At 39.8% G+C, this 27,944-nt stretch overlaps 5 protein-coding genes across 5 annotated transcripts; 1 reads left to right on the top strand and 4 right to left on the bottom strand.

Annotated features, from left to right (window-relative positions):
• Window positions 1-398: 398 nt before the first annotated feature.
• On the bottom strand, window positions 399-1,726 carry LOC117297837 (N-alpha-acetyltransferase 80-like). The gene has a single exon (XM_033780993.1). The coding sequence runs from the start codon at window positions 1,545-1,547 to the stop codon at window positions 948-950; it is 600 nt and encodes a 199-aa protein (XP_033636884.1). The 5' UTR covers window positions 1,548-1,726; the 3' UTR covers window positions 399-947.
• A 3,478-nt stretch (window positions 1,727-5,204) lies between these two features.
• LOC117297793 (N-alpha-acetyltransferase 80-like) lies at window positions 5,205-5,804 on the bottom strand. Its single transcript, XM_033780940.1, has one exon. The coding sequence runs from the start codon at window positions 5,802-5,804 to the stop codon at window positions 5,205-5,207; it is 600 nt and encodes a 199-aa protein (XP_033636831.1).
• Window positions 5,805-9,837: 4,033 nt separating this feature from the next.
• LOC117297792 (N-alpha-acetyltransferase 80-like) lies at window positions 9,838-10,227 on the bottom strand. Its single transcript, XM_033780939.1, has one exon. The coding sequence runs from the start codon at window positions 10,225-10,227 to the stop codon at window positions 9,838-9,840; it is 390 nt and encodes a 129-aa protein (XP_033636830.1).
• A 2,524-nt stretch (window positions 10,228-12,751) lies between these two features.
• Window positions 12,752-19,327, top strand: LOC117297923 (protein PAXX-like). The gene is made up of 7 exons (XM_033781107.1): window positions 12,752-12,873; window positions 14,589-14,649; window positions 15,822-15,871; window positions 17,099-17,289; window positions 17,785-17,853; window positions 18,320-18,401; window positions 18,799-19,327. The coding sequence occupies exons 1-7, from the start codon at window positions 12,752-12,754 to the stop codon at window positions 18,830-18,832; spliced, it is 609 nt and encodes a 202-aa protein (XP_033636998.1). The 3' UTR covers window positions 18,833-19,327.
• A 1,610-nt stretch (window positions 19,328-20,937) lies between these two features.
• LOC117297921 (ATP-dependent DNA helicase PIF1-like) lies at window positions 20,938-27,404 on the bottom strand (the record flags this gene model as incomplete). The annotated part of the gene is made up of 7 exons (XM_033781106.1): window positions 20,938-21,254; window positions 22,827-22,972; window positions 23,932-24,126; window positions 25,385-25,524; window positions 25,683-25,789; window positions 26,604-26,729; window positions 27,312-27,404. Coding segments are annotated over 7 exons (1,053 nt in total), but the record flags the coding sequence as incomplete, so codon positions are not given.
• Window positions 27,405-27,944: the final 540 nt, after the last annotated feature.

The raw sequence follows: 27,944 nt of genomic DNA, 5'->3' as shown, positions 1-27,944 counted from the left end.
AACAATCAGGACCAGCCAGCCTTTATCAAATTAAGAACCAGTAAGATGATAATACGTAAAACAATAGGATACTTTCTTGGTGGAAAACAAAAAAAATTAAAAAATCAGCTGCAAGCGTACATAATCTGACAATTTTTTGGGCAGGTTATACACGAGTGTTAAAGATCTGCTTGAACGAAAATGTCAAGTCGTGAACTTTGCTGAATTTCACTTAAAATGTTTTCAATGAATAAGGAAATCGAGTCATATGATTATAAATTTCAACTTCAATTTCAATTGTGTAAAAAAACAATCATTTCGAATGCTATCCAGCGCTTTTCTGGGAGATTTGCGAAAAGGCCCGTTACGTAATCACTCTCAAAACGTCATAGTTGGGAGCTCCAATTTGTAAAGCCGCTTTGTTAATACAGCGTGGAGGTATAACAAAGCAAACTCCCAGAGATGACGTCAGCGGCATTGTCCTTTGACGCGCGCCGTCAACGGCATAAGGTTAGTGTTTTTAGTTTTTGAAAACCTTAGGTTGGTGCCTGATGTTTTAGTCGATAATTGCGAAAAATTCAGAAGTGTACCATATAAAAATTACATTAAAATGATGATCCGGTGCATTATAAACAAGTTAAAACACCATTTCCGTTGAAAACATTCCGCTCAGGTAGCTGTTCTATACAGTATTTCTTATTGCGATGAAGGCATCTTGTCAAGCAACCAGCATCCCGCACTCAGGGCCAAAACTCATGGCTTTGATTGAGACGAAATCACCGAGGTTGAATGTTCCATTTTGTTTGATGGGTTTAAGTTCCACTTTAAACGCCAAAAAACACAAAGCATATAACTACACGGCCAAAGTCGATAGCCCACAGGTGAAAATGTACGTCACTTCACAGCTGCAATGTATAGTGTGTGTGTGTGGGGGGGGGGGGCTGCAAGGAAAAAAATAAAAATAAAATTCAAAGTTCCATCTTGGTTCCACAAGTTTTCTTTATCATGACCGTATTCAGCAAGGCGTCCTTCGTTATGATGGAACCATCGGGGGCGAACTTCCAGTTATCAGGGGGCGGTGTGTCTTTGGTCCAAAACCTCGGGGTGCCAAATGGTTCCAGTGCATTAGCTCCAACTGCTCGGACCGTAAAGTCGGCGCATTCAACACACCCTATACTTTTGTTAAAAGAGATGAAATCCCTGAAAATCCACCAAAACATCTGTTGACACTCCAAGGTTTCAAACGCATATTTGTCGGCAAAATTCAGCATTTGTTTGTACAATCCCTCCATTTGTCTGGATTTGTCTACACAACCTGCCTCAAGATACACGCTATTCGGTTGAATCGGGAACTTTACCGGAACAATCCGGAAATGTCCGATTACGGAATCTGGCCGGTTCTCTCCATGGTCAATGATAACTAACGAACACGGGAACCCAGTGCAGTTCTCGTTCTCCAAATGCTGCAGACGCTCAACCCTTGAACAGGGCCAGACGCTCTTCAAAAGCTTCGAGCACGAGACGATTAGGTCCGGTCGAGTGTGCAGACAGCGAATGGATAACGACATGATGGCCCAAAAAGGAGATCTTGTCCAAAATAGCAGAGAAGCATTATAGTATTCCCTCGGTGTCGTCGCCACTATTGACGGCGTACAACCATAAATACAGCTCCACACAGAAAGGGTCAACACCGGTCAGAAAAACCTTTTATAGACCTTATGCATTGACGTCATCTTTGAGGTCAAACGGTGACGAAACAATCGAAACGCACATAGACTGGCCAATGAACAACCTCCTTTTAACCTCAATGCGGGGGCGCCGTGCTGAAATGACGTCATGTGCATAAGGTCTATTTCATTTGTTACGTATTCATGACCGTCGCGGCTATGAATATATAATGAGCTCGGAGGACACATTTAAAAAAAATCCAATTCGGGAATATTATACACTGTAACAGACAAAAACTCTCGTAAAACGGCGCTAAAGGGTTTTATTGTACCTACAAAAATTATTTCATAATTTTATATATCAAAAAATAAGAAATATGAGACAAAAAACGTTACCCTCTTTGTGCAGAAATAAGGGTCTCCAAAAACGTCATTTTTTAAATATTTAACGAAGTCGTGCAAAAGAATTTTACAGATGGACTGTTAGGTAAACTATTAATGTAGTCTTTCGCTGTTTTCGTTATTTCTAAGGTCACTCGAAACAGTCAAGTTCACCAAAAGAATCCGTCTTCGTCAGCGTGACCGTTCAGACTCGAGAAGTCCGCCATGTCTCGCTTGTAAAATGAGAGCCCACACGTGATTGGTCAAAACATGGACACTGCTCACTGTCCTATGTAACCTGTGTAACCAATCAGCTGCTGTGTAAGGAAACGCTAGGCATTTGCCTAGCGTTTCCGTACATAGCAGTCATGTCTTGTACCCAACTTCAAACGTCACACTGATTAATGCGGTGTTGGGTAAACATTGAGGTGCCAGGCTTTTCAAATGGTTGTGCATTTGTCTAAAAGGGATTCGTTTAAAGTAGGTCTGCCGTACAATGGCTAAGCCCATTACAATATTATATTTTGAAGCATCTTATTATGCCATTCCTCCGAAAATAATAGTAGATATGCGCCGTGGTTTACACCTTTATTAAAGAAACACTATTGCCTTCAAATGACCACCATTACTTGCCCATTCTCACATGCTTTTATTCTGTCAAGATTGGTCAATTGTTAACAACATTTTTATTAAAAACACTGCAACATTATTTTCTTGTTTCATGAATTAATTTATTTATTTGATTTCTTCTTTCAGCTGCAGGAATTTCTCATGCATTTATCCACATTTTACAGAGTCTTAATTATTTAAATAAATGTTTAATGCTAGGTCAGCACTGAGAATTAATAACAAAAAAGTAGTTACAGGAACACCCAGTTAATTAGAGATCTGTAAACATTATACTTTCTAATTCAACTAGTTTCTTATTTTCCCTATTATCTCTAAATATCACAAGCAACTTGCAATACAACATTAAGTATTATTTTGGTCTGTCGTTGAATATTGATTAAAATAATGTAATTTATCTTGATGAGAACCCCGTAAAGCAATAATTGAACAATGCTTACTCTTTATCTTAAAATTATTGTACATATAGGCTACTATTGGCTGGCAAAGATCTTTTTGACGAAAAGCTCACTGGTTGTTAAGTTCACATTTGAACTGTCTTTTCTGTCTCTGAAACAAAGTTTGTTAAAATCAAGAACTACATGAATGACAACATAATTATCATCGGCAACTGAGCAAAACGTACCTAACATTGTTACAAAAAAAAATTACCCGAATGGTCCTATCTAGATTGTTTTATTTTTCAAGTAAAGCCTGGTTCATACTTCCTGCAAATGTGACTGCGATACGAATGTTGATATCAAAAGTTTACGTGCGAAAATTGCGTTACGTGCGAATATTGAGATGTGCGAATATAGCAGCGAAAACAGGAGTTGTTGTGATGTAAAATTCACGTAAAATTCGTATCGAATTCACATTCGCAGGAAGTATGAACCAGGCTGGAGGCTTTAGATTTAAATTAAAAAAATATTCATAAAGATAAAGTCACAAGCATGCAAAAGTTTCAACTGAATTCGCAGGGTCTGTTAGCTTGAGAAAAAAAACAACAAGACCTTTTACTTAGTACGAGGTTCTTAAGTGTCTTGTAAGAAGGTACGAAGTGTCCAAGGTACAAAAAAGTGTCCAAGGTACGAAATGTCATAAGTCGGTACGAAGCGTCCAGGGTGCGAAGTGGCAAAGGATTTTTAAGAATTCGATCACGTTTTTCAAACGGATAGGATTTGTTGAATGCCCCGACTTTACGGTCCGAGCAGTTGGAGCTAATGCACTGGAACCAAGTTCGCTCCCGATGGTTCCATCATTACGAATGACGCCTTGCTAAACACGGTAATGATGAAGAAAACTTGTGGAACCAAGATGTAACACGCGTCATACAGGTGGTTGAGTAAAAAACAGGCGTCTCTCATAGGGGTATACAAATTCAAAATTGAATATTTTTCCAAAGTCGCAAAAAGTCGCGACCAAATTTAGTTTTTGACTGTTCCTGAAGGTTCAGGCTTCTGGAAAAAAGTGATATTAATTATATATATATGGTACATCTTTATACGCACGCATATCGGCTTAAAGCATAGATATAGAACAGAATAACTAGATCGGCCGCGCGTACATATACGCGGGTTCTGGCATGGGGGCTGCCATTGCTTATCTCCCGTGTACATTTTCTACGGGTAGGTAAATCCCTCCCAAAAATTGACCCTTTAACCTCTAACCCCGTGCTTTATCGACCCATCACAATAGTACCGTAGTATGGAGTTCTATATGTGCCACCTTTATTCCAATTTTTTTTTACCGTCGCATTTTTATTCCGTCGCATTTTTTTTCTCCGTCGCATTTTTTTCCGTCGCACTTTTTTTCCCGTCGCATTTTTTCTCCCCCCCGTCGCATATTAATTTGTTTTGTATTTTTGTTCCACGTGGTGAGGAGCTTAAACTTTAAGGAGGTTTAACCAACTAGCGCGTACGTACGCAATCGATTTGCACTGGTATTTTCATTATTTTTGTGCAATATTAAAGCAACAGAAGGTTTAGCATGCATTTTCATGTACATGTATAGCACTATTAAGTAGAAACTCGTGCGTGAAATTGGGCCCTTGATAGTCAAAGTGGTGGTTAGGTTTAACATCCATGGGTCTTAATTTTTTTTATAATGACTCCTTAAGTGTTAAAACGGAGGCAAAGTAATAAAAAAAAAAACACTCTCATGTTTACCTAATTCGACCTTGACCTTGACCTTCATGCAAAATCTAAGCGTGTTTTAACATTAGACCAGGCAGATTGGCGGCCATTTTGGATTTTGACCTCTCAAGGTCATCATATGTCAAATCTGACTTCCCTCCACATCTAAAAATGTATCTTATGGTCTAACCTAAGTATCCTAGAATTGTCATGCTTTTCTCAAAAAGTGCACAATTTTCTTGTTAAGCCAGTGCACTCCTTAAGAAAACTCAACGTTAACATTTTCTCGAATACAGGCCGAGATGAGTAATATAAAAGCAAACAAACAACCACTGTAAACAACACCAGACTGGTATTTAATGTACGTCACTCACAGCTAGAATGTATTGTTTCTGTTGGGGGCGGGGGGGGGGCTGCAAGTACAAAACCAAGCATGTCAAAGTTCCATCTTGGTTCGAAACGTTTTCTTCATCATGACCGTGTTCAGCAAGGCGTCCTTCGTAATGATGAAACCATCAGGGGCGAACTTCAAGTTATCAGGGGGCGGTGTGTCTTTGGTCCAAAACCTCGGGGTGCCAAATGGTTCCAGTGCATTAGCTCCAACTGCTCGGACCGTAAAGTCGGGGCATTCAACAAATCCTCCACGTTTGAAAAACGTGATCGAATTCTTTAAAATCCACGCAAAGATCTGTTGACACTCCAAGGTTTCAAACGCATATTTGTCGGCAAAATTCAGCATTTGTTTGTACAATCCCTCCAATTGTCTGGATTTGTCTACACAACCTGCCTCAAGATACACGCTATTCGGTTGAATCGGGAACTTTACCGGAACAATCCGGAAATGTCCGATTACGGAATCTGGCCGGTTCTCTCCATGGTCAATGAGAACTAACGAACACGGGAACCCAGTGCAGTTCTCGTTCTCCAAATGCTGCAGACGCTCAATCCTGGAACAGGGCCAGACGCTTTTCAACAGATTTGAGCACGAGACGATCAGGTCCGGTCGAGTGTGCAGACAGCGAATCGATAATGACATGATGGCTCAAAAAGCAATCTTGTCTAAAGTAGCAGAGAAGTATTATAGTATTCCCTCGGTGTTACGTCGCCTCTGAACTTGACGGCGTTAGTGGCCATACGACGATGACAAACTACCATAAATACAGCTCCACACAGAAATGGTAGATAGATAATTCAATATTGATCGAGCTCACGAAGAATGAGACCGACCAGCGTTCCGCGTGCGTTCCGTTGGATCGTTCAAAATACAGGAACAATGAGTTCAATTATAATTTTAAATCTAAAAATGGTTTGGTCCCTATTTACAATCCTTTGGATTAACTTTAATCCCTTCCATTTAACAGCCGATTTAATAATAAATAATAATTTGGGGGGCTAATCGTCCTTACTCGCAGCTAAGAAGGACGCGGCTACAACGTGTTCGAGAAGCAGGCATGCAAGGGCGCATTCAGCTGCCAGCCACATCAACTCATTATGACCACGGAGCACAGCCAAGATCGAAAGTGTTTGATTTTTTTCTGAGGGAGGAAAACCGGATAGTCTGGAAAACCCTCGTGGCACAGCAGAGAACCAACGCACAACTCAACTCACATATGACCCCGACCGGGAATCGAACCGGGGTCACCTTGGTGAGAGGCGAGCGCTTTACGCACAAGCCAACCGTGCCACGGTTACCGTTTCGTGTGCTTAAGGGAACACGTTGCCTTGGATCGGACGAGTTGGTCTATAAAAAGCGTTTGAAGCCGTTTGTTATGAAATGCATATGTTGGTTAGAAAGATGTTTTAAAAGTAGAATATATAAATGATCCACACAAGTATGACTAAAAATTGCACGGTTTTTCTTTTACGTCGCGAACTAAACACGGTCGGCTATGTCAAAAATTTGACTCCCATAAATGGCCGACCGTGAATAGTCGACGAGGTAAAAAGAAAACCACGCAATTTCGAGGGATATAATAATAATAAAAATAAGACTTGTAATGCGCACGTTACTACCCTGCTGGGTGTTTAAGGCACAGAAATATATGCGCAGGGTCATTTGTGTAGATCATTGTATTCTACAACATCTTTCTACCCTATGCATTTTATAACAAACGGTTACAGAACGCTTTTCAAAGACCAACTCGACCGACCCGGTCACGGGGTAGACGCAAGCCGTTCACTTTCGTGGAAATGCTGTCTGTGTGCAATAGGCCTTTGTTACTAAAACTCTGGCTGAAGTAACCTCATCTCCAGCTTTTTACTCGCACCTGTACAGTACAGGTAATTCTAACTGCACCTGGCACAAAAGTGTGTGTTTTACCTCAAACCAACCCATGCGCACACACGCAGTGCGTATAACATTTTCAATCTTTTGAAGGTGGAAGAAGAAGATACAATATTTTTGTTAAGATACCAATCAAAGTTCAAGATATCTTCATCCCGAGATGTCGCCATCTCAAGTTAATGATGTCATCATCATACCATATATAATTATCTCAGGATCTCAACAAGTTAGTTCCAGGGTTCCGTAGAAAATGGAACGGGCATAAAATAATTATTTGATTAGAAAACAATGGAATCAACGTGTTTTGTCATTTTATTGATAAACAAAATGGCAACAGCAGTAAGAAAGTATACACGAATTGAAAACTAAATGGTTTCGGATAAAATTAGAAAGGTGCAATTTAAAAAAACAAAAGTCATCAATGTTGAAAAAAAAAATACAACTCACACTTGATAATGAACAAGCTAGTCAAATCCTACAGGTTTTTCCCCAATGTTTACGACAAAAGAAGGTCTACTCAGAAACTATAGGTACATGTATAGCACTGGAGAAACCAATCTATTGAAATACAACGACCAATTAGTGAATACAAACTCTAAATGGGAGGGATTTAAAAGGATTATAGTCAGGGACTAATCCATTTTCAGATTTAAAACTAATGCTTTCAGATATAATTTTTTAAATGCTTAGGATTTATTTTTAAATTAAAAAAATCGATTGGTCCCTAATTAAATAACAATCTTTTTGATTAACTTTAAATCTCTCCCATTTAGAGTGATACGGTTAGCTGGGTTTTTCTATAGCCCGAATATCTTACGTCACACTATAGTTTAAGTTTTCAGCCCGGCATCACTGGAGGTTATGCCATGCCAGGGGCGGATCCAGGATTTTTCAAAACGGGGGGTGGGGATTTTTTTCAGATTGAAAGTGTGACAGGCAGCAATTTTTATCCTGCACTACGAAATTGCCAATGTCGTAGTGCTTTTAAATGGGAAATATTTGTCAAACGAGTGGAAAACCACTCGTTTTTTTCCCCCGTTACTACTCTTGCAAAGAGCCATGTTGTGGCAGCTTCTCTTTTTAGAGTGAAAGACGGGTACTTTCAACTCCATTATTTTAGAGTCCAAATTTCACTCAAAAAGAGTGACACAGATTGACTTTCACTCTCGAAAGACTTTCAAAAGAGTAAAACTGACACCACAGTGAAAGTTTCACTCTTCTACATCAAGACTGCAAAGTCAAGAAAAAGTCGACTGGAAAGGGGTTTTGAGAAATGGGGCGAAATGAAGCGGGTCAGAGCTACCCAAATGAGAATGAAATAAATGTTAACTTGAATTGAATTGAATTGAATTGAATTGAATTGAATTGAATTGAATTGAATTGAATTGAATTGAATTGAATTGCAGTGAAGCGGACCGTAGGATTAGCGTAGCTGCACGTAGCCTGTTTAAAGGCACTGGACACTATTGGTAATTACTCACAATAATTATCATCATAAAACCTTTCTTGATTACGAGTAACGGGGAGAGGTTGATAGTATAAAACAATGTGAGAAGCAGCTCCCTCTGAAGTGTCGTAGTTTTCGAGAAAGTAGTAACTTTCATCGAATTTGATTTCGAGACCTCAAGTTTAGAATGTGAGGTCTCGAAATCAAGCATCAGAGAGCACACAACTTCATGTGACAAGGGTGTTTTTTCTTTCATTATTATCTCGCAACTTTGACGACCGATTGAGCTCAAATTTTCACAGGTTTGTTGTTTTATGCATATGTTGAGATACACCGACTGTGAAGACTACTCTTTGACAGTTACCAATAGTGTCCACTGTCTTTAAAGGCAGTGGACACTATTGGTAAACTCAAAATTTGTTAGCATAAAAACTTACTTGGTTACAAGCAATGGAGAGCTTTTGTTAGTATAACACATTATGAGAAATGGCTCCCTCTGAATAAGTTTTCGAGAAAGAAGTAATTTTCCACTAAAATAATTATTTGAATTTCATTTCGAGACCTCAGAGTTAGATTTTGAGGTCCCGAAATCAAGCATCTGAAAGCACACAACTTCGAGTGACAATGGTGTTTTTTTTCTTTTATCTAGCAACTTCTACGTCCAATTGAATTCAAATGTTTACAGGTTTGTTATTTTGTGCATATAATGAGATACAACAAGTGAGAAGACTGGTCTTTGACAATTACCCAAAAGTTTCAAGTGTCTTTAAAAAGGGCTGTAAGAAGAGTAATAAGAACACTTTAAGGAACGCCTAACTTCTAGACTGATCCCAGCTGAGGGGGTGTGTGGTCTTGTTCTAAGTGCATTGATCTCGGGTCGAGTTATCATCGTTTGTGCATGCGAACAGCACAAAAGAACACACCGCCCGAACTTAAGCTCATGATAGTTACAGCTTCTTCAAGTATTTCCTCATGATTATTTTGTCCCTCAAATCGTGTTCAGTGGCGAAGCGACCGTCTTCGTATTCGGACTCCCAACCAGACTGTGGAACCTTTTCTCGCCAGTTGGACGCTACGCTGAAGTGACCGAGTAGATTTCCACCGACTGTTGTGATGCCGAATTTCGTAAATTCCTGGTACGACAGCTTGCTGTAAAAGCCTTTGTTTGTTTGTTTGTTTGTTTGTTTATTAGACAATCTCCACAGAATTCTTTAAAATACAACAATTGGACAAAAACAGATAAAAAATACAAGGGAAAAGACATTTGAATCTGAGGAATTGTCGAGGATAACACAAAAAAGCTAAAATAAGCTTATTTCCATTGTGGTCCTCTAAAGCTTATTTCCATTGTGGTCCTCCTTTCATACCGGTGTCCGTCCACAAGAAAGCTTGCTTCAATCCGAGGGAAGAAACTGCGTATTCTTCGGCGTGTTTCATGACTTGAACACCCAGACCCGTACCGACTCGAGATTGGTCAATGCACAGTGCTTCGAAGTAGACGCTCTCTGGTGGCTCGGGGCATTGGAGAACTCGAATATGGCCTATAACAGAATCGGGTTGGTTCTCTTTCTGGTCAATGAGAACCAACGAACACGGGAACCCAGTGCAGTTCTCTGTCTCCAAAAGCTGCAGTCGTTCAGTCTTAGTACAGGGCCAGACACTTCTCAGAAGGCTCGAGCACGAGGCGATTAAGTCCGGTCGAGAATGTAGACAACTTAGTTCTGACATGATTATTGTAACGAACTCAAACTGTACGCTCTGTGAGTTGGACGAAAACTCCGCCGGGTACGCTGGATCATGGAAGGTACAAACATTAACGCTCCAAAGGCAGCTGGCCTGAACTTGGTGTGAACTGTACAGTGATTGGACGAATTTTCGCGCGCATTTGTTGATGTATAAGATTGAATTAATAAAAAGAGATTTAAAAGCAGTGGACACTATTGGTAATTACTCAAACTAATTGTTAACATCAAAACTTACTTTGTAACAAGCTGTTGATAGTATAAAACATTGTGAGAAACGGATCCCTCTGAAGTAACAAAGTTTTCGATAAAGAAGTGATTTGCCACGAATTTGATTTCGAGACCTCAGAAGTGGATTTTGAAGTCTCGAAATCAAGCATCTGAAATCACACAACTGCGTGTGACAAGGGATGTTTTTTAATATAATCATTATTATCTCGCAACTTCGACGACCAATTGAGCTCAAATTTCCACAGGTTTATTTTTATGCATTATTATGTTGAGATACACCAAGTGAGAAGACTGGTCTTTGACCATAATACCAATAGCCTGTGTCTAAATAAAGGGAAGGACGCGTTGTTTTGCGCGCCCTTTCTAGCATTGTGTTGTGCAATAATTATTTAGTTATGCTATAGAGAGAAATGCTGATAGTTCAGTGAATGGGCATTGAACAAGTTGTCGTTCTCGAGGGTTGACCTAACCTTATCAGTTTGAGGACCCGTTGGCAGAAACGTTACTTTATCAAAGTGAACACTTCAGTGCTGCATGTACACTTATGTGAACTAAACCCCAGCAAAGTCGCCCACAACGAAGTCGCACACTACAAAGTCGCCCCTCACTTACAAAGCCGCCCCTTCTCACAGTCGCCCCCACAGTCTCCCCTGACAGTGTCGCCACCGCCAAAAAATTCGCACCATAAATTTTCAGTTTGTGGCCAAACGTTTCAACTCAAGTTTAGAGTCTTTCGCAAATTGCTTTTAGCTTTCGTGAGAGGCTTTCATCTGCACTAGTTGTAGAAGAGTTGTAAAAAAAAAAGGGGGGGGGAACCCTAACAAAGACCTTGACGGATGAAGGAGGAACAGAGAACTGGATGAAGATGATGTGGACAGCAGAGTGTATCGACACAGGAGGTGGATGCAGTAACCGTGTACACGTCATGTGGCACGTGGGACTATCAGAGACAGTCAAAGAAACTGTAATCCAGATAATGAGCCATTTGCTTCACCTGGTACTAGTAAGCTTTCTCTGCTGTGGGACCATGGATGGTCATCAGTTCGTTTTCTGGAGGAAGGATGGTAGTTGCAATTTACGGGAGAAAAATGACGACATATCACCCAGCGTTGTGCGGTGATGAGACGCGATGTTGGGAGGAGCCGTACCATGAAGTGACCCGTCAAGGGACTCAATGGGTGTGGAAGGCATTGTGCGCTACTAACTATCATCAGAGAGGAGATAATTCGTTCTTTCAAGCTTCGCTTTTTCAAGTTCTTCGGTATGGAGACCCCTGCTGCGTAATTCCAGTCCGCTGTTCTTTTTCACTTTTGACATTATCAACGCAACTATAATTTGAAGTACCACTGGTTTCAGATAAGCAGTGGAGACCAACACCTCTTATCATTTTGTTAATTTGTTAAAGTCCCTTTGATTTTAACAAAGAGGTAGTCCTCCATTCATGTTACTCTATTATACTTACTTCTTTGTCTTTAGCGGACAAAGGCAAAGTGGGCAAAGGCTTTAAGTTAACCGTATGCTGTGCGGGTGGTGTTCATTCCACTGTCTTTGTTTTTTCATCACACTCTTTTCCCGTTTTGCGTCACCATCAATAAAAGCGACCAGTATTGTAAATCTGTTTATTTGACCAGAATCTTTGAAATGAATGATTGGTGTTTGTGTGTGTGTTTGTTTGTGTGTTTGTTGGGATGATTGTTGGGGTGTTTGTTTGTTGAGGTTTTTGGTTGATCTCAGTTAGTTGGGTTTGTTAGTTAATTTAAAATGTATTGTCTATGTTTTATCTAATCGTCTCTTTTGTCTTTCGCTTTTATAGTTATTTGTTAATATAAAAAAATGTAAGTCGGTATTTTAATTCAGTCTTTGGACTGCGACAAGCAGATGTTTTTTTTAATAAACCATTAATAATAATCTAACAGTCCTTTACTGGAAATCTGAAGTTACGTAATTGAAAATGGGTTTGATTTGTTTGAGCATGCTGGAGGTAGAAATGTTTGAGATCACAGTGACTTGAACATTATTTTTGCATGTATTTTAAATAGCATTTTCTATGGTGCACCCATGCCTGGGCCAAGTTTCAAAGAAATTGAAGTTTAAAAATTTTCAGCTTTGCAGAAATTAACGGGATATGCCCTACCTGTCACAAGATGTACATGTAACCGTGTTCTGGTAAGCACATTGTGCTCTGATAAGTCTGCTGCCACCAAGCGTCCACAAGGTTTCCCCATTAAATCTGTAACCAATAGAGGGCGCAGTATAATGTGAATTTCATGTTCCAAAACATGTCGTCTGCGAAAGCTTTGGCGGAGGAAGGTGAAGTAGGCCAGATTTTCACCACTGTGGATTCTGGTAGTTGTCGGTTTCTCTGTTACACATCATGTATTAGGGATTGCTGGAGTATTCAGTAAGTATCAAGTAAAAATAACACAAATATATACGTAAATATTATTTTAACTAAAAAAGTTGAAATCTTTTTGTTTTTATCCTGATTCCTGCCAGTGTCTGCTGTCAGCAGTCAGTCAGTGTCAGTGTCACTGATACTATCAGTGATACACTAGTGATAGTGTCAGTGTCGCCATAGAGTAAGGAAAACACTCACACTGTGCCCGTGTTAGTCATAGCCCCATCAATAGTACCAATACGCTGGACTCCCTCCGCTTCTTCCTTGAGCTAAGTGACAACTGGGGACAAAATCTCAGCATAAAATTGTTGGTTTCTATAAAAAAAAAAAAATTAACACCCTGAAAGTGAAACTACACGGGCATAGGGCCAAGAAGCTAGCAGAGGGAGTCCAGCGTATTGCTTGGCACTATTGATGGGGCTATCACTTGGTGTCAGTTCTCATAGGCCCTTTTTTAAACCACGTGCGGCTTCGGCTTTGGCTTGAGGCTCCGTTCTCTCGTTTCTCGTCTGAAGCCTTTGGCGCGTATACGCAAAGCATGCGCAATTGTCAAATCAACCGGCGGGGCCAAGCTAGCCTGAGCTGAATCCAAAGCCGAAGCCGTCGTTTTGTAAAGGGCCATAGTCGGTCATTTCTGGGGTTCTTAATGTGGAAAAGCCATAGACCTCTTCGCAAATACCATTGCGCAAGCGCAGACTGTTGAATGAGGCGCATAATGTGGGATATATATGGATCAAATTTGGATACCAGCAAGACCACAATGCACCTAATGGATAACTTTCCGTATGGCGCCACCACCTTTTCTCTCATTTTTACAAAAAGGGATATCTCATTGAGGTAAATTAGATACTATATTATTTCATATCGAATGAAAAAGTAGTGGTGCCATACGGAAACTTTTCCCACCTAATTCCAAGCTTTACGCGCGCGCCCCGGTATTTGCGAAAAGGTCTATGTTTTAATGAACACTGTAAACAGCGCCCTCTGTTGGCGGGTAAACACAGATATTGTTACAATGTCATTGTCAGTGTAGTGTCAAGTATAAACTAAACTAGATTTGTATTGTCAGCATGGTCAGACTCAGAGAACCACTACTGACAATACAAATCTAATTGATATGGTGGAAAAGCATGTTGCGCCCCCCCCCCCCCCTTAATTTTTAAATTGTATTTTAGTAATCAGGTAACTGTTTTTGGTTTATTTGTTGGTGGGTTGTCTGTTTATAAATAAGGCATAAACAGATAACCCACTATGCCAACAAATAAACCAAAAACGGTGACCTGATTGCTACAATACAAATTACAAACTTGGGCCAGGGCTGATACTTCAATCATTGAGGCAACGGAGGTGATTGCCTCCGTGCATTTCAATTTGATGCTCCAGTAGAAATTTACAATTTCCCCATAGGGTGCCCTTTAACCAAGGATAAAATGCCTCTGGTGATGCCCTTGCCCGTTCAAAAACGAAGCATACATGCCTACATACACGCTCAAGCCACACATCCCTGAGGTTAATGGAACGACAAACATTCTTGATTACTACATTAAATCAGTGGCACAGGGCACAGAATGGGATAATTTTTTATTTTTATTTTTTTTCTGGAGGAGACAGAAGACTTCAGATTAATTTCTATTGACTTGTTGCAAGTTTGTCCTCTAAGTTCAAGTTTTCAAGTAATTAGTTTATTTGAATGTGTTTTCTTTGAACCTTTTTCTTAGTGTTTCTGATGGCATAGATGTATGGAGATCTGTTTTAGATCAAGCAAATCTTGACTCACATGTAAGTACAGCAGCAAACACACAACTTGGGCCTTGAAGGGGCACAACAATTTTCCTCTGGTAAGGGGAACTTCTAAATGAGGAAAATGTAATCTGTATTGGAACTTTGCAAAGTGGACCACAGCCAGAGCACAGGGCACCAAGGCAATGGACCCTTCCCATGAAATATGCTAATTACATTCACGCATGCGTACAGACCCTGTTGGTTGGCAAACGCCATAGAGTTGTGCACTGAGCAGACGCGCAATCGCGTCTGCGTCACACAGCCATTAGTCGTGTACAAAACAGCGCGATGTTCTCTCATTTTGCCAACCAAAACGTTAGTGCGCACGCGCTATGTGCAATTTACATATTTCATGGGAAGGGTCTATTGCTGTGGCAAAAAAACAACCCTTTTTGCACACGTGCTTTCTTCAGATACCTGAAAGGGCTTCAGTCCTAAAGTCTTTTATTTTAGTGAGAAATAACCTCCTTCTCAAAAACTATACTTCAGAGGGAATTGTTTCTCAAAAAATGTTTATCAACAGCTCTCCATTAGTGTCCAGTGCCTTTAAGCAATGCAGAAAAAAAGAAAAATAAACTGGGATCGTCAGTACATGTATGCATCTAATGCAAAGTTGGATCCAATATGTTCTTCATAGCTGAGGTTGCTTTTAATGTAATTTTGAAATCTGGACTCTACCAGTTTTCAAAAATGGCAATTGTTTACAGAGTACTGTGTATAAATGGTCAGAAGATTCATTTACAATTCCTCAAAGATGTGCTCTTTATTTTGGAAAGATTTGCCTCAGCTCTTTCTTCAAGACATAAGTTCACAGTAGGAGAGATTTAGTTTAGAAGGAAGACCATGTGAGATATGGCAGACACAATCCTACAACAGTAGGCCTATAAGGTTTGGGTAAATTTGTGTGTATACACCCAAACCAAACAGTACACTTCTATCATGTTCGCCATACCTCAAAAAGGCTTATTGCAATCACATTTCAACCTGTGATGGATTGCATCGAATCTACATAATTGATGAAACGTGCACGCGTGCAAGGCTATCATTGGCCAAGCACACACACTTTTCTGTGTTTTATCATCAAATATGGCGGTCAATCTCTTTGCAGTCACATTTCTACCTGTGTTTACATGTAATGAACAAGTCACATGATTTTATTTATCTTTCAGAGAGAGCTTGCAGACGTGAATAGCTGTGAGGCCTACTTTTTGCGATTCAAGTACGTTGAGGAATACTTCCCAAACCGTTCTGTTTGCAGGCATGATATTTGGTTCTGGGAAAAGAGTAGGAATATTTTATCGAGTGAAAGGGCTTACCTACATTAGAATACACATGGTGTAGACTTTATACTTTTAAATACAATTTTTTTCTGAGTTTTCCAAAGAGCAAAAAACTTGGAAATCAGATTAAAGTAGGATGAATATCATGCCTGTGTATGATATCGTAAACTAAGAATTATTGCTATTATTATTGTTGTTATATTTTTCTGATGATGAAAACAAGGAGTCCTCAAAAGTGCCTTGCCCTGTAACCTGTTTGCCTGAAGATGAATACAGGTGTTGGAAAGATGTTGCATAAATCAGAGTTTTTAATTGTGGGAGCGAAACCTACTCAATCAGGTAGGGACTGAAAACCCGCTGATCAACATACAAGGCCCCATCTTGCGCTCTTCCCTTAACAGTGGTCCCTGGCCAAATGCCAGTTAAAACACCTGATGAGGACCAGTCAAACTCACTCCAAGTGGTCCGGCTAGACAATTCAGTGTTGCAGAGATGCCAAGTCCAGAGGCCAGCTATGCGTGAGATTTTTTATAGCTCACCACCGCGTTTTGCGCACTGCCGAATTTAAGCTGAACCTGCTGGGAGAGCAAAAGCGTGTGCAATCTGCAAGTTTGCGCTCTGTTTGTACGCCAGCTCAAGTTGATGATTCTGATAAACTGCGTGCAATCTGAAGATTGTGCAAACATTGTAGATTGCGTTTTTTGAACACACGAACACGATTTGGCAATGCATTTTCGTAAATTTTTATTTTCTTCCCGGTCTAGCCCCAATGCGTGAGAAAATGGTTGCTGTGTGTGTGAGCGTGAGACAGAGCCCAAATGCGTGAGTCTCATGCCTAATGCGTGAGACTTGGTAGGTCTGATGTTGAAAAGCATCCCTATTATTTGATACAACAACGGAATTAAATGCAAAAGCTGATGGACCAGTAAAATGAAAAGCTAACTGGTCATGCTTGCCAGTCACTGAAAAGTTAAGAGCAAAACCCTGCAACTCCAACACGTGTATCGACATAGATAGAAAGAAGGGAAGAAACCACTAGTCAACAGGAGAACCCACAAATAATAGCACAATGAAGTTCCCCCTGTCACTTCCATGGTACAAATGATCAACCTACATTTTTTTCCCAGCAACTTAAAGAAGTATTGTTTACATTATTTTTTTTCTAGAAAGGCGTTTACTCTTGGCGACCTGCTGGTGACAAAGCAGCCACGTAAAATTTGTCTCGAGGTCGGCACTGGAGCGACATCCCTCAAATTTGACCTTTACGAGGCAACAGCCAGTGAGAGAAAATCCGACCTGCAGAGCGCCCTCTTTTGGCTGGCAGACACATCGGCGGAGACGACCAAGAAATTAGAAAGTGAGTGTTTTTTTTCTTTGGGGAGGGGGGACAGGCAGGCCTGTATGTCTGTTGGCTCCAATGCATTTTCTCCCTGGTAAAGGACACCAAATGAGAAAATTGTAAATTTCCACTGGAGCAATTCAAGGGCACCATCCAAGGCAACGACCAGGGTAACAATAATATCAAGGACGTCTTCTATAGCACCGGTATCCACAAAAAGTGATCATGGCACTTGCTTCCCTCTAGGTTATTCGCAGGGGTGCAAGAGATCAAGAAAATTAAAAATTCCAATGTCTATGGAAATTTACTGAATTTTTTTTGTAAAGATGAGTCTTCAGGGTTGTTTTGAAAGTGTCTATTGTCTGGATGGCTCTGATGGAATGTGGCAGACTGATCCAGACCTTCCCTGCAAGTACATGCAGGCAAGGGCCTGACGATGCCTCCGTGAAGTAGAAGGCCTTGGGGGGGGGGGGGGGCGTGACACGAAACTGAACTCTCATCTTTGTTTTTCAGAATGCGAGGAAGAATTGAACACAATGAAGAAGACAAGAGGGGGCGCTGGAGGTGGACCCATCTTACCAGGTACAAAAATTATTTCATGTTTTGTGATCTACCAATCCAGTGTGTAACATGGGCTGCCCTCACAGGTACCCATTTATACCCCTGGGTGAAGAGGAGCAAATTGTCAAGTGTCTTGATCAAGGATACAAGTGTTATGACCAGGACTCGAACCTTCATAACACCCTGAGTACTTTGTCACCAGAACTTGAGTCCTGTGCATGCTCGGCCACAACTTAGAACATCTCTTGTACTTCCAAGTGAAAGATATTCAATACAGTATTGGTGGTTTCCTTGCAGTAATGAGGTGTTTCTAGAATCAAGACTAGTTGAAATAATGCACACAGCCTACAACCATCTGGAATCAAGACTAGTTCTAATAATGCACACAGCGTACAGTACAAGATAAAACGGTACCCATGGCAACCCGACATTTCTTGGGATTTATTTAAATTTGATCATCGGTGTCTTTTCTTATTTCTTTTTCAAGACATTGATAACAAGAAGAGGTCAGGTCAGGTTAAAGTTCAGAAACAGCAAGGTCATAGCATAGTCAACCCCAGCAGCAAACGGTGAGTAGTTTAACTAGATTATTTAAAGTGGTTGTTGTGTTTTGTTATCAGTCGATCAATCGGCTGTCACAATTCAACAATTGTTGACCCATATAACAGGGCCGATCATTTCATGAATCAAATCTAACAGATGAGCATCAAACGCAAGACAAAATAGATCAACTATATAAGCCAACAATTAACCAAGCAATGAAGCAAGGCAATCCATACGACTCTTTTAAACCCAGCAATCAATCAAGCAAGACTAAATACGAATCATAAATCAAGCAACCAATAAAGCAAGACAATTAATATGAATCATATAGCGCCCAACCAAATCCCTATTACTATCAAAGCTTGACAAAAAATATTTATCAAATCATTACATTGACCTCCAATATGTTTGCATCTTTATTAGGCGAAAGGCTGCCCAAGGTGTCCAGTTTGACTGAGGATGAGATTCACACCACATTTATAAACAAGATGAAAACCCTGTACGAGAAGATTATGGTTGAGATTTGCGAGTGAGTTGGCTGGTTTGGTTCTCAACTTCATAACGACTTAGAATAAAGCACACAAGATGTAAAAAGGAGTAGGTCCCACAATTCAAGCGTAGTCCCACATACATTTCAGGAAAATTAAAGCACCACTGAGTGACGGTTATGCGCGCTATATAAGAAGCCACTACTATTATTAAGAAGATTAGGCCCAAGATGTTGAGAGTTGGTCGACACCTTACCCATGTAGTTCCCAACTCCCACGATGACTTAGAAAACAAACAGGAAAAAAACTAATACATTGTAGAGTAACAAAAGATTATGCAGTATCTGAAGTGAGTTGGCCGTTTTCATTTGCAACTCCATGCTCCTGACTTGGCCAATTTGGATACAAAAAATGCCACAATAATACAGTAGTCAGAAACTTGGAAACTAAAGTGCCTTTGGGAAGTGGGGGGGGGGGGGGGGCAGAAGGTAAAAAATAGGGCGGTGTGGGGAACATGGTCTGGTACCCTGTGGCATAACTTTGTTACAAAAGAGTCACAGAGCCTGGACTTCCTGCAGGAACGACTGCACAAATCTGATTTCTATCAACTTGTTATGTGAATCAAGGGGGCAAATCTTAAAGCCTGTTCAGCTGTTGTATTGTCAAGTCTTCAATTTATGCAGAAATGATGACACAAACTTTAAATTTCCCAAATGACCAGTGTAGCATCTTGCCTGCCGGAAAGGCACTGGAATGTGTACACAACTAGACTAGTCTTTTGTAAGGACATTTTGTAAGGAAATCGTCAAAGACCCTTCTAGATTTAATGTATTGTAACATTAATTTGTTTGTTTACTAGGCATTAGTTTTCGCTATTTTATACCAAACTCAACCAACCGAGTCTTGGGGGTGGGGGGAAATAAGCAATTATATCGATAAATTTATATTTTCAATAGAAATTTAATAATCAAGCAAATCAAAACCATGAAGGCAGGTACTCATTAATTTTTATTTTTAATTTAGCATTAAAACATGATCTGGTTGAAATTGTTCACAGGAAAAGGTCTGTGAAATTTCTGTCCCCAGGACTCGGGGAGGAAAGTACCGAGTAAACAGTGTTTAGCACACATTGATGAAGGGTAAAACACAAATATTTAAGAATGACTTAGGTTAAACAGTTTTAACAGTAATTATAGCTAATAAACTCTATATGTATACATAGACGTCAATAAATAGATTTTAAACGACATTTTAAAAACTTTGCAAGTAGTGAGTCATTGCTAGACTTAAATGTAGAGTGGCACGCTGTAAAGATTTGGGATCGAAAGAATCTGTGACCACACCTTGGACTTGAAAATCGTACACAACTGTGAAATCAACAATGACGACCGGGGCATGGAGGCAATTGCCTCCCCGTTAAGCGTCAGGCCTCGGTAAGCATTGAACCAGGGACGAAAGTCATTAGCTGACGAAAAAGTACCGACACTCAGACCAACATTGCAGGTCTTTGGAAATGATTGCATTTCCACAACTTAACAACGGATTTCAAGGAGCTATCAGCAACAGTACGTCTATCCTCAGCGCTAGAAAAATAATTTTAAGAGCATGATCTTTTTTTTTTCTGAAAAAAGTAATTTAGCTTTTTTGTCACTTGGCAGAGAATTTTTTTTTTTAATTTCTGATATTTCTCATCCATTGAGGTTGCTTTGCACGATACATGTATTTAGCACACAGAGGGTTTTTGCATAGTAATCTGGCAACCACTCATAATGCACTATAAATGTACACTCCACACAACCGGTTTCTTGCTAAGTCTTGCTGATCGACTATTTTCTGGTTAATCAAACTGGGTGCCATGGATAAAGCACTTTACAGCTGCTTTCCTACGACAAGGGTGAGAGTCATTGCTGACAACAACAAAAAGTTTGAATCTAGGACCCAAATGTTATGAGGTTGTTCAAAACGACATTTCCACATTTTGGTTACCCCTGGAGTTTAGATTTCACAGAGGTTTTATGAACAGTGTCTTCAGCACTAGATGGAAGAGCAGCATTTATTTCTACGTGGAAAGTAACAGCTGATTTTCTTTATCAGGTTGACTCAAAATCTTGTAATTCAGATAAAAACCTGATATACTAATCCCTGCTAAAGATACGGCCTGATGTTTTCCTTATCTTGTGTGTAGTCTTCGATCTCAGTCTGCATCATGCGCTGCTGCCTCCGCAAGACGTGATGGAACTTGACGACGTCCGGATGGGCGCGCACGCAGGCCCGATCAAAATCAACGACGCGTAGGCCCTCTAGATTACGGGCTCGGGATAAAGCCACGTAGGCTTGGCCGCACTCGAAGACACGAGCGAGCGAGATTTCCACACAGTCTAAGGACATTCCCTGTGAGCGAAAGTATTGAAATACAGTTAAATACAAAACAATGATAACTGATATGAGTATGAGATTTCATTGAGAGTGTTATAGCAATTAACCATTAGGCCTACGCACTTGTAAGTAAAACAGTTGCCAACCTTTGGTTCTGTCTAGAACCAACAACACTACTCATTGGAGAGATTTACACATGGCGCTACCGCAACCCTCACCTAATACTACTACCTTGCAAAGTTTCAAATCTTACTAAGCAATTACCATAAAAGCAATCAATATGTATGTACTAATAAAACGATTATCTTAAAACGTATGTACATTATTTTTACCCTAGGCTCCCTTAGGTTATAGTGGTATGTTTCTAATTTTGGAATAATAAAAGTGTCAATTAAAATCAATACAAAATTTAAAGAAAAATAAATGCAGTGCACCAAAGACGTAATCAAGCAAAATGAGAATATTCAATATATAATATTTTAGTAAAATATATCAACACAAATCTAATATAGGATTCGAACTGCCTCTAGCTATAGGGCAAGCACGATGGTCTAGTGTTCAGACAACTGCTCTAGAAAGCCAAATGTCATTTTAAGTACTAGACAGTGCTTTACACACATTGATCAGTGTAGGTAAAAACTAAATATCAAAGAAGAACAAAGTAATAAAAAATTTTCAAGTTGACACTGAAAAATATGGGTAAACATTTCTGGCACGAGCAATCACAGAAAATGATTGTTCAGAAAAGGGACAAGAACAGATCAAGTAATACATAACAATCAAACATAACAACATTTAAAGCACAATTGATACAATTTACATAATAAAATACAATTGCAATGCAAACCAGTCAAAAGGCACAACAATAGATTGTATAAAAGCATTTAACACATCTTTTAAAAAACAATCTAAGATAAGGCTGCAAAAGGGAGAAGGGATCAAATCACCCAAAGTGCAATGAATATGTGGAACAACAACACAAGCCACGAGAAAAAATTAAAAATGTAAAGCACTCAATTTTTATAATGCAAGAATACAAAATGTGTTAAAAAAATTGAAAAAAATAAAAAAAAGCCACAGGAAACTGGAAAGCACTCATCATACTTTTATAACGCAAGGACCTTGCCACACAAGGCAACTTTTCACAGGCAACTTGGAGGCAACCAACTGCAGTGCATTCCACAGTGAACACATTAGTAGCACTGAGTAATTTGTTTATAAACATTGTCTTTTTTAATACGATCCCAAAGAATAATATGTGAACATTAGAATGATATGAATGCCTTTTCTTCTTGGAGATTGCCTGCGAACTGGTTGCCTGTAAATTGCCTCGTGTGACATGGCAATAAAGAATACTAATGAACACCGGGCCCAATTTCAAAGAGCCACTGAAGAAAAAAATATTTCTGCTAAGCAGAAATAAGCAGAATACCAGTCACAAACTGTACACGGGACAGGGTATTTTGGCTGGTAACATTATTTTGGCAAGCCAATTTTGATGTGCATCTACTTCTTGCGGCTAAAACAGCTCTATGAATTTGGGCCCAGAGTTGTGCAACTGGAATGTTAGAAAACTGAGTATCTCACCTGGCTTTTGTGAATTGATATTGCCCAGGCCAACTTGAGAGGGAGTTGCCGACGGCTGAGTACCAGACCAGCACCGGCTCGTATCGGCCAACGTTCCATCCGTATGGCCTGCTCAACGCCGCACATAAACTTCACTATGGGTAGGCCTGCAAATACAAAGGGTTAATGTATTAATTCATTCGCTTTGGACCAATGGCACGTTTCTCAACTGCAGCCATGCTTGCCATTTTGGAAAGCAAATTTATACACGTGTACAACTAATATGGTACAATTTACAATAGCAAATAAATTTTGTAATACAAACTAGTTCATTCATAGCGATTTGGCAAAAGGGTTGCCATCAGCTTTGCACTAGTGCCCTGCCGATGATTTCACCAAACTCCTCCTAACTTACAAGACAAGTTCAGTTCCGTATCCAAATATGTTCCGAGGATGCATTGAACCCATCCTAAGTTAGGACAGGTTACTCGTCCTAAATCGAGATAGGATTAATCCTAGCGTTTCTCGAAATCGACTGACTGGTCATTTGGCCAACAACATTCTTTGTTATCTTTCTCAGCTTGGCACTCTGAAGGCTTTTTCAAACACAAAGTTAACCTCTACCCTCACAGGAACCCATTTATCACCCTGGGTGAAGAGAAGCAATTATAGTATTTGAAGGCATCTTGCAGGCTTGAAACTTCACGGAGGCAACGAAGGCATTTGCCTCCGTGCCCCCTGGTCATTGCCTTGGTGACCTTGGAATGCTCCTGTAGAGGTTTACAATTTCCTCATAGGGTGCCCATTTATATACCAAGGAGAAAATGCCTCGGTGCCCTTGCCTTTTAAAAACGAAGCATAGGCCTAGAGGCCTGATCTTGCTCAAGGACACAAGTGTCATGACCGGGACTCGAACCAACATCTGGATGACTTAACCAATTCAATGCTCTTAACCACTCGGCCATGACATCCTAATACATACACAAAACAATATGGGTTGGGGGAATTCTTCGTCTTCTACCCTACAGTACTGACATACCAAACACACTTCACAACATAAAACAACGATCTTTTGCAAGGGACAAACTTTTCCAGGATCCGTTTTTTTATATTAGTTTAAGCTTACCAGTTTCCCCTGCGCCGAACCCTGTTACCACCCCTCTAGCTCCGTTGACCAGACCCTGCTGTACGTCAAGATTCTTGGCCAGCATGACCTGGGCTCCAACCCTAAGCTCAAGACTCCTAGGGACTGGACACTGACTGTTGATAATACTCACTAGGTTGGGGTCGCTGTCCCAGGCATCAAACACTCTAGGATCTCCTGTTAAAGTTAAAAAGCATCAGTTGGACAAAGTTGGTAGTTTTGTCAAAGATATTCTCAGTATCCCAACATTGATGTATAAAATAACAAATCCAGATGAAAAATTTGGGCTAAATTGGTCATCGAAATTGCCAGAAAACAATCAAAAAAAGAAAAACACCCTTGTTGCACAAATATGTGTTCTTACTACATGGCAGGCCTAAAGTCTTTCCTAGATTCAAATGTTTTAGTGAGAAATTACCACTTTCTCAAAATCTGTGTTACTTCAAAGGGAGTCGTTTCTTACAATGTTTTATACTATCGGCAGCTCTCCATTGTTCGTTTATGAAGTAACTTTTTATGTATTGTATAATTTGAGTCATTACCAGTCATTGTCTAGTGCCTTCAACATGTTCAAAAGGAAAATATACATTTGGTAATCACTCTTAAAATATCAATTAAAAGCATTTGGTTTTTAAACCTACAAAGCAGCTTTCAATATTATGAAGCATTTCAAGAACCAGTTCACCTCGAAGTAACATGGTTATGGAAAAATACATAAGTTTTTATTCCCCAAAATTTGAATCCGATGAACGTGACATACGTTAAAGGAACACGTTGCCTTGGATCGGACGAGTTGGTCTATGAAAATTTGAAACCGTTTGTTATGAAATGCATGTGGTTAGAAAGATGTTTTAAAAGTAAAATATAATGATCCACACTAAGTATCACTCAAAATTGCACGTTTTCATTTTACGTCGCGAACTAACACGGTCGGCCAATTATGGGAGTAAAAGTTTTGACTCCACTAAATGGCCGACTGTGTTAGCCGACGATGTAAAACCACGCAATTTCGAGGCATATTTGTGTAGTACATTGTATTCTACTTTTACAACATCTTTCTAACCATATCAATTTTATAACAAACGGTTACAGGACGCTTTTCAAAGACCAACTCGACCGATCCAAGGCAACGTGTTCCTTTAAATCTTACTCATAAAACAGCTCCCTGGGGTGACTGTATACAGCCCTGAGCTGCCATGACATTTCAGCAGCTCACAGTGGCTTTTCAATGCACAAAATTAACGTTTACCCTCGCAGGTACACTGGGTGCAGTCATGAAGAAAAGCAATTATAGCATAGAATCTTGCTCAAGGACCCAATGAGAAACCATGATTCAAAACCTACACTCCGAGGACTTAACCAATAGATCTTGAATTGGACACTCTAAACCACTCGTCCATGACACCTTACAGTAAATCACATTAGCTTTTCTTACCGGTCAGTTTCTTGAGGTGAACCTGATTCAAGAGGTCAACGTCCTGTTTGTGGGTACACAGCCTAGTTGCTAGGATACCATCCCGATCGATGATGTGATTGGCCGTAGCAGTCAGACGATCACATAGCTCCTGTGGACATCTACAGTTCAAAGAAAATTTTAGTTGAAATTTATTTTACTTGTTTTTCACTTGTTGCGAAAATAACTGTTACCGTTAAAATGAAAGTGCTTGTCCGTATTTCAATGAAGTTTTTCGATTCTGATAATCTTGATATAGTGCACATGACAGATTTGTTACCTTCCAATGCGTATATTCTGCAAGATATTGATGAAGACGGGATCATCTTGGCGTTTGACTTGAGTGAGTTCCATTGTAAGCTGGATGCACTGAGTCCATGCTGCCGACTGCAGAAAGAAAATACAGACTATGTTTAAAGGATTTTAAAGTGGTTGTAAGAATAGAATACAACTAGAATAGACCTACATTACAATACAATGCAATGCAAAACAATTAATACAATACAATGTGATGCAATACAATACCATACAATGCAATACAATGCAAAGCAATACAATCAACAATTTGATACAATACAATGCAATTCAAAATGATAAAAGCGTTTATATGATGCTCTTACAAAGCTGTTTAGTACAGTGCTTTAACAAGTAGAATAATAGAACAGCAAAAATAAGGAGAACAAAATTAGGAGTCAAAGAAACGAGTCTTTAGAGCTTTCCTGAAATAATAAAAATTATTATTATTATAATAATAATTTATTCATTTGTATTGCGCCCATTCCATAAAATGTACACAAGCGCATAACAAAATAATTAAAAAAATATTAAAAATTTTACAACAGGAAAATATACAGCAATCCAAACAAATGAAAATACAAGAACCTTACAGAACAATCCGTAGAGTAAAAATTGCAAAACATTAAGACAATAAACCCAAATAAATTAGTAAAGGAACAATATATGCACAGGAAGGAACAATATATGAAATCCACTTCAGCGTAAAAACATTTAATAATATATGCACAATCAATAAAAAGCTTCTTTAAAAAGATATTAGTCTTAAGGACAGATTTAAAAAACATCACGGCTACCAGCCAGAGGAGTGGATTGTGATCGAGCACCAGTAGAATACAAATCATGCAAAAATTTCCACTTTCATGGAAAGTCCAAATCAGAAGAAAACATGATCAATGAGTGTTACCTGGAAGCAGAATACCCGTTTCTCACCAGTCTTAGTGACCGGTGGGAGTTGAAGAAAGTCTCCGCAGACGATGAGTTGAATGCCTCCAAGTGGCTTGTCACTGCACTTGACTGCTCTGGCTGTTGCCTGGTAACAAGGGAAACAAATAATGTGAACGTCACTTTATCAGGATTCGCCCACAACTAACTTTTGAAGAGAGACCAGCAAGCAGGACCAGCTGACTTATCATTTAATAATAATACTCATCTTACATAGAGCTTTAGCACACCATTACTTAGGGGCATATCAAAGCACTCATTTTATTTTGTTTTTTTCTGCAAGGTATGTGGAGCAGTTTGAGATAAAAACTAATTAATGTTATTATTGTTATAGATGGTAATGTTACATTAAAGAATTAAAGAATATTAATGCAGTACCCGTATTGGCAGTTCGAATCCTATGTTAACATCTATTATATCGTTGTGGTACCCGCTGCCAAAACATAGGATTCAAACTGCCTCTAGCTACTGGCAGTCACGGTAGTCTTATTGGTAAGACACTGCTCTAGAATTGCAAGGGTTGTGGGTTCGAATCCCACCCGAGTAACATGCTGGTGATATTTTTCCACAGCAATCGGCAAAGTACTGAGTATACAGTGCTAACACACATCGGTGAAAGGGTAAAAAAGTAATAATAATACTTTTTTTTTTAAGTGTGTGAATGACCTACCCTTGAAGACTGATCTGAGACGTCTTTGACTGCTGTGGGGATGCTCTTCTGCCTCCAGCCGGGTAGCTTGTGATCGGGTACAACCTCTTTGAGTTAGAGACGCTCAGGAATCCAGGGGTACGCTTTACCGTGACGTTAGAGTTGGTTTGCCTGAGGGGACAAACAACATTAAGAATATGGGACTTGAGGCATTGCACGGTGGGGTATCAATAACCTAGGTATCAATGTTAGCGATAACAACATGCGTATCTACTTGCTAGGTAGATTTCCTACCTTCTGCCTAGGTAGTATTTAAGAAGCAGGACAGTTCTTTTCAGAACTGAGAAGTCTCCCCAATAGACCCTTTCCATGAAATATGTAAATTGCACATAGCGCGTGCGCACTAACGTTTTGGTTGGCAAAATGAGGGAGCATCGCGCTGTTTTTTTAAATGGCTAATGGGTGCGTGACGCAGACGCGATTGCGCGTCTGCAACCAACAGGGTCTGTACGCATGCATGAATGTAATTAGCATATTTCATGGGTAGGGTCCATTCAGAGAATCTAATCTGAGGTAGTAGAGAAGTCTCCCGAATTAAAAAAAAGTTGTTGTGCTCTAAAGAAATCAACATCAGGTTGTGAGGACAAATAGAAC

Source organism: Asterias rubens, chromosome 12 (assembly GCF_902459465.1).
Source record: "Asterias rubens chromosome 12, eAstRub1.3, whole genome shotgun sequence".
NCBI classification, from domain to species: domain Eukaryota; kingdom Metazoa; phylum Echinodermata; class Asteroidea; order Forcipulatida; family Asteriidae; genus Asterias; species Asterias rubens.
Note: the sequence above shows the minus strand (reverse complement) of the source record. Positions and strands in the feature narration are given on the sequence as shown.

Coding starts and splice junctions, on each gene's coding strand:
- LOC117297792 (XM_033780939.1), bottom strand. CDS start 10,227: ATGTCAGAACTAAGTTGTCTACATTCTCGACCGGACTTAATCGCCTCG.
- LOC117297837 (XM_033780993.1), bottom strand. CDS start 1,547: ATGTCGTTATCCATTCGCTGTCTGCACACTCGACCGGACCTAATCGTC.
- LOC117297793 (XM_033780940.1), bottom strand. CDS start 5,804: ATGTCATTATCGATTCGCTGTCTGCACACTCGACCGGACCTGATCGTC.
- LOC117297923 (XM_033781107.1), top strand. CDS start 12,752: ATGTCGTCTGCGAAAGCTTTGGCGGAGGAAGGTGAAGTAGGCCAGATT. Junction 15,872..17,098: donor GCCTACTTTTTGCGATTCAA/GTACGTTGAGGA, acceptor TTTTTTTTCTAG/AAAGGCGTTTACTCTTGGCG. Junction 18,402..18,798: donor GTCAACCCCAGCAGCAAACG/GTGAGTAGTTTA, acceptor CATCTTTATTAG/GCGAAAGGCTGCCCAAGGTG.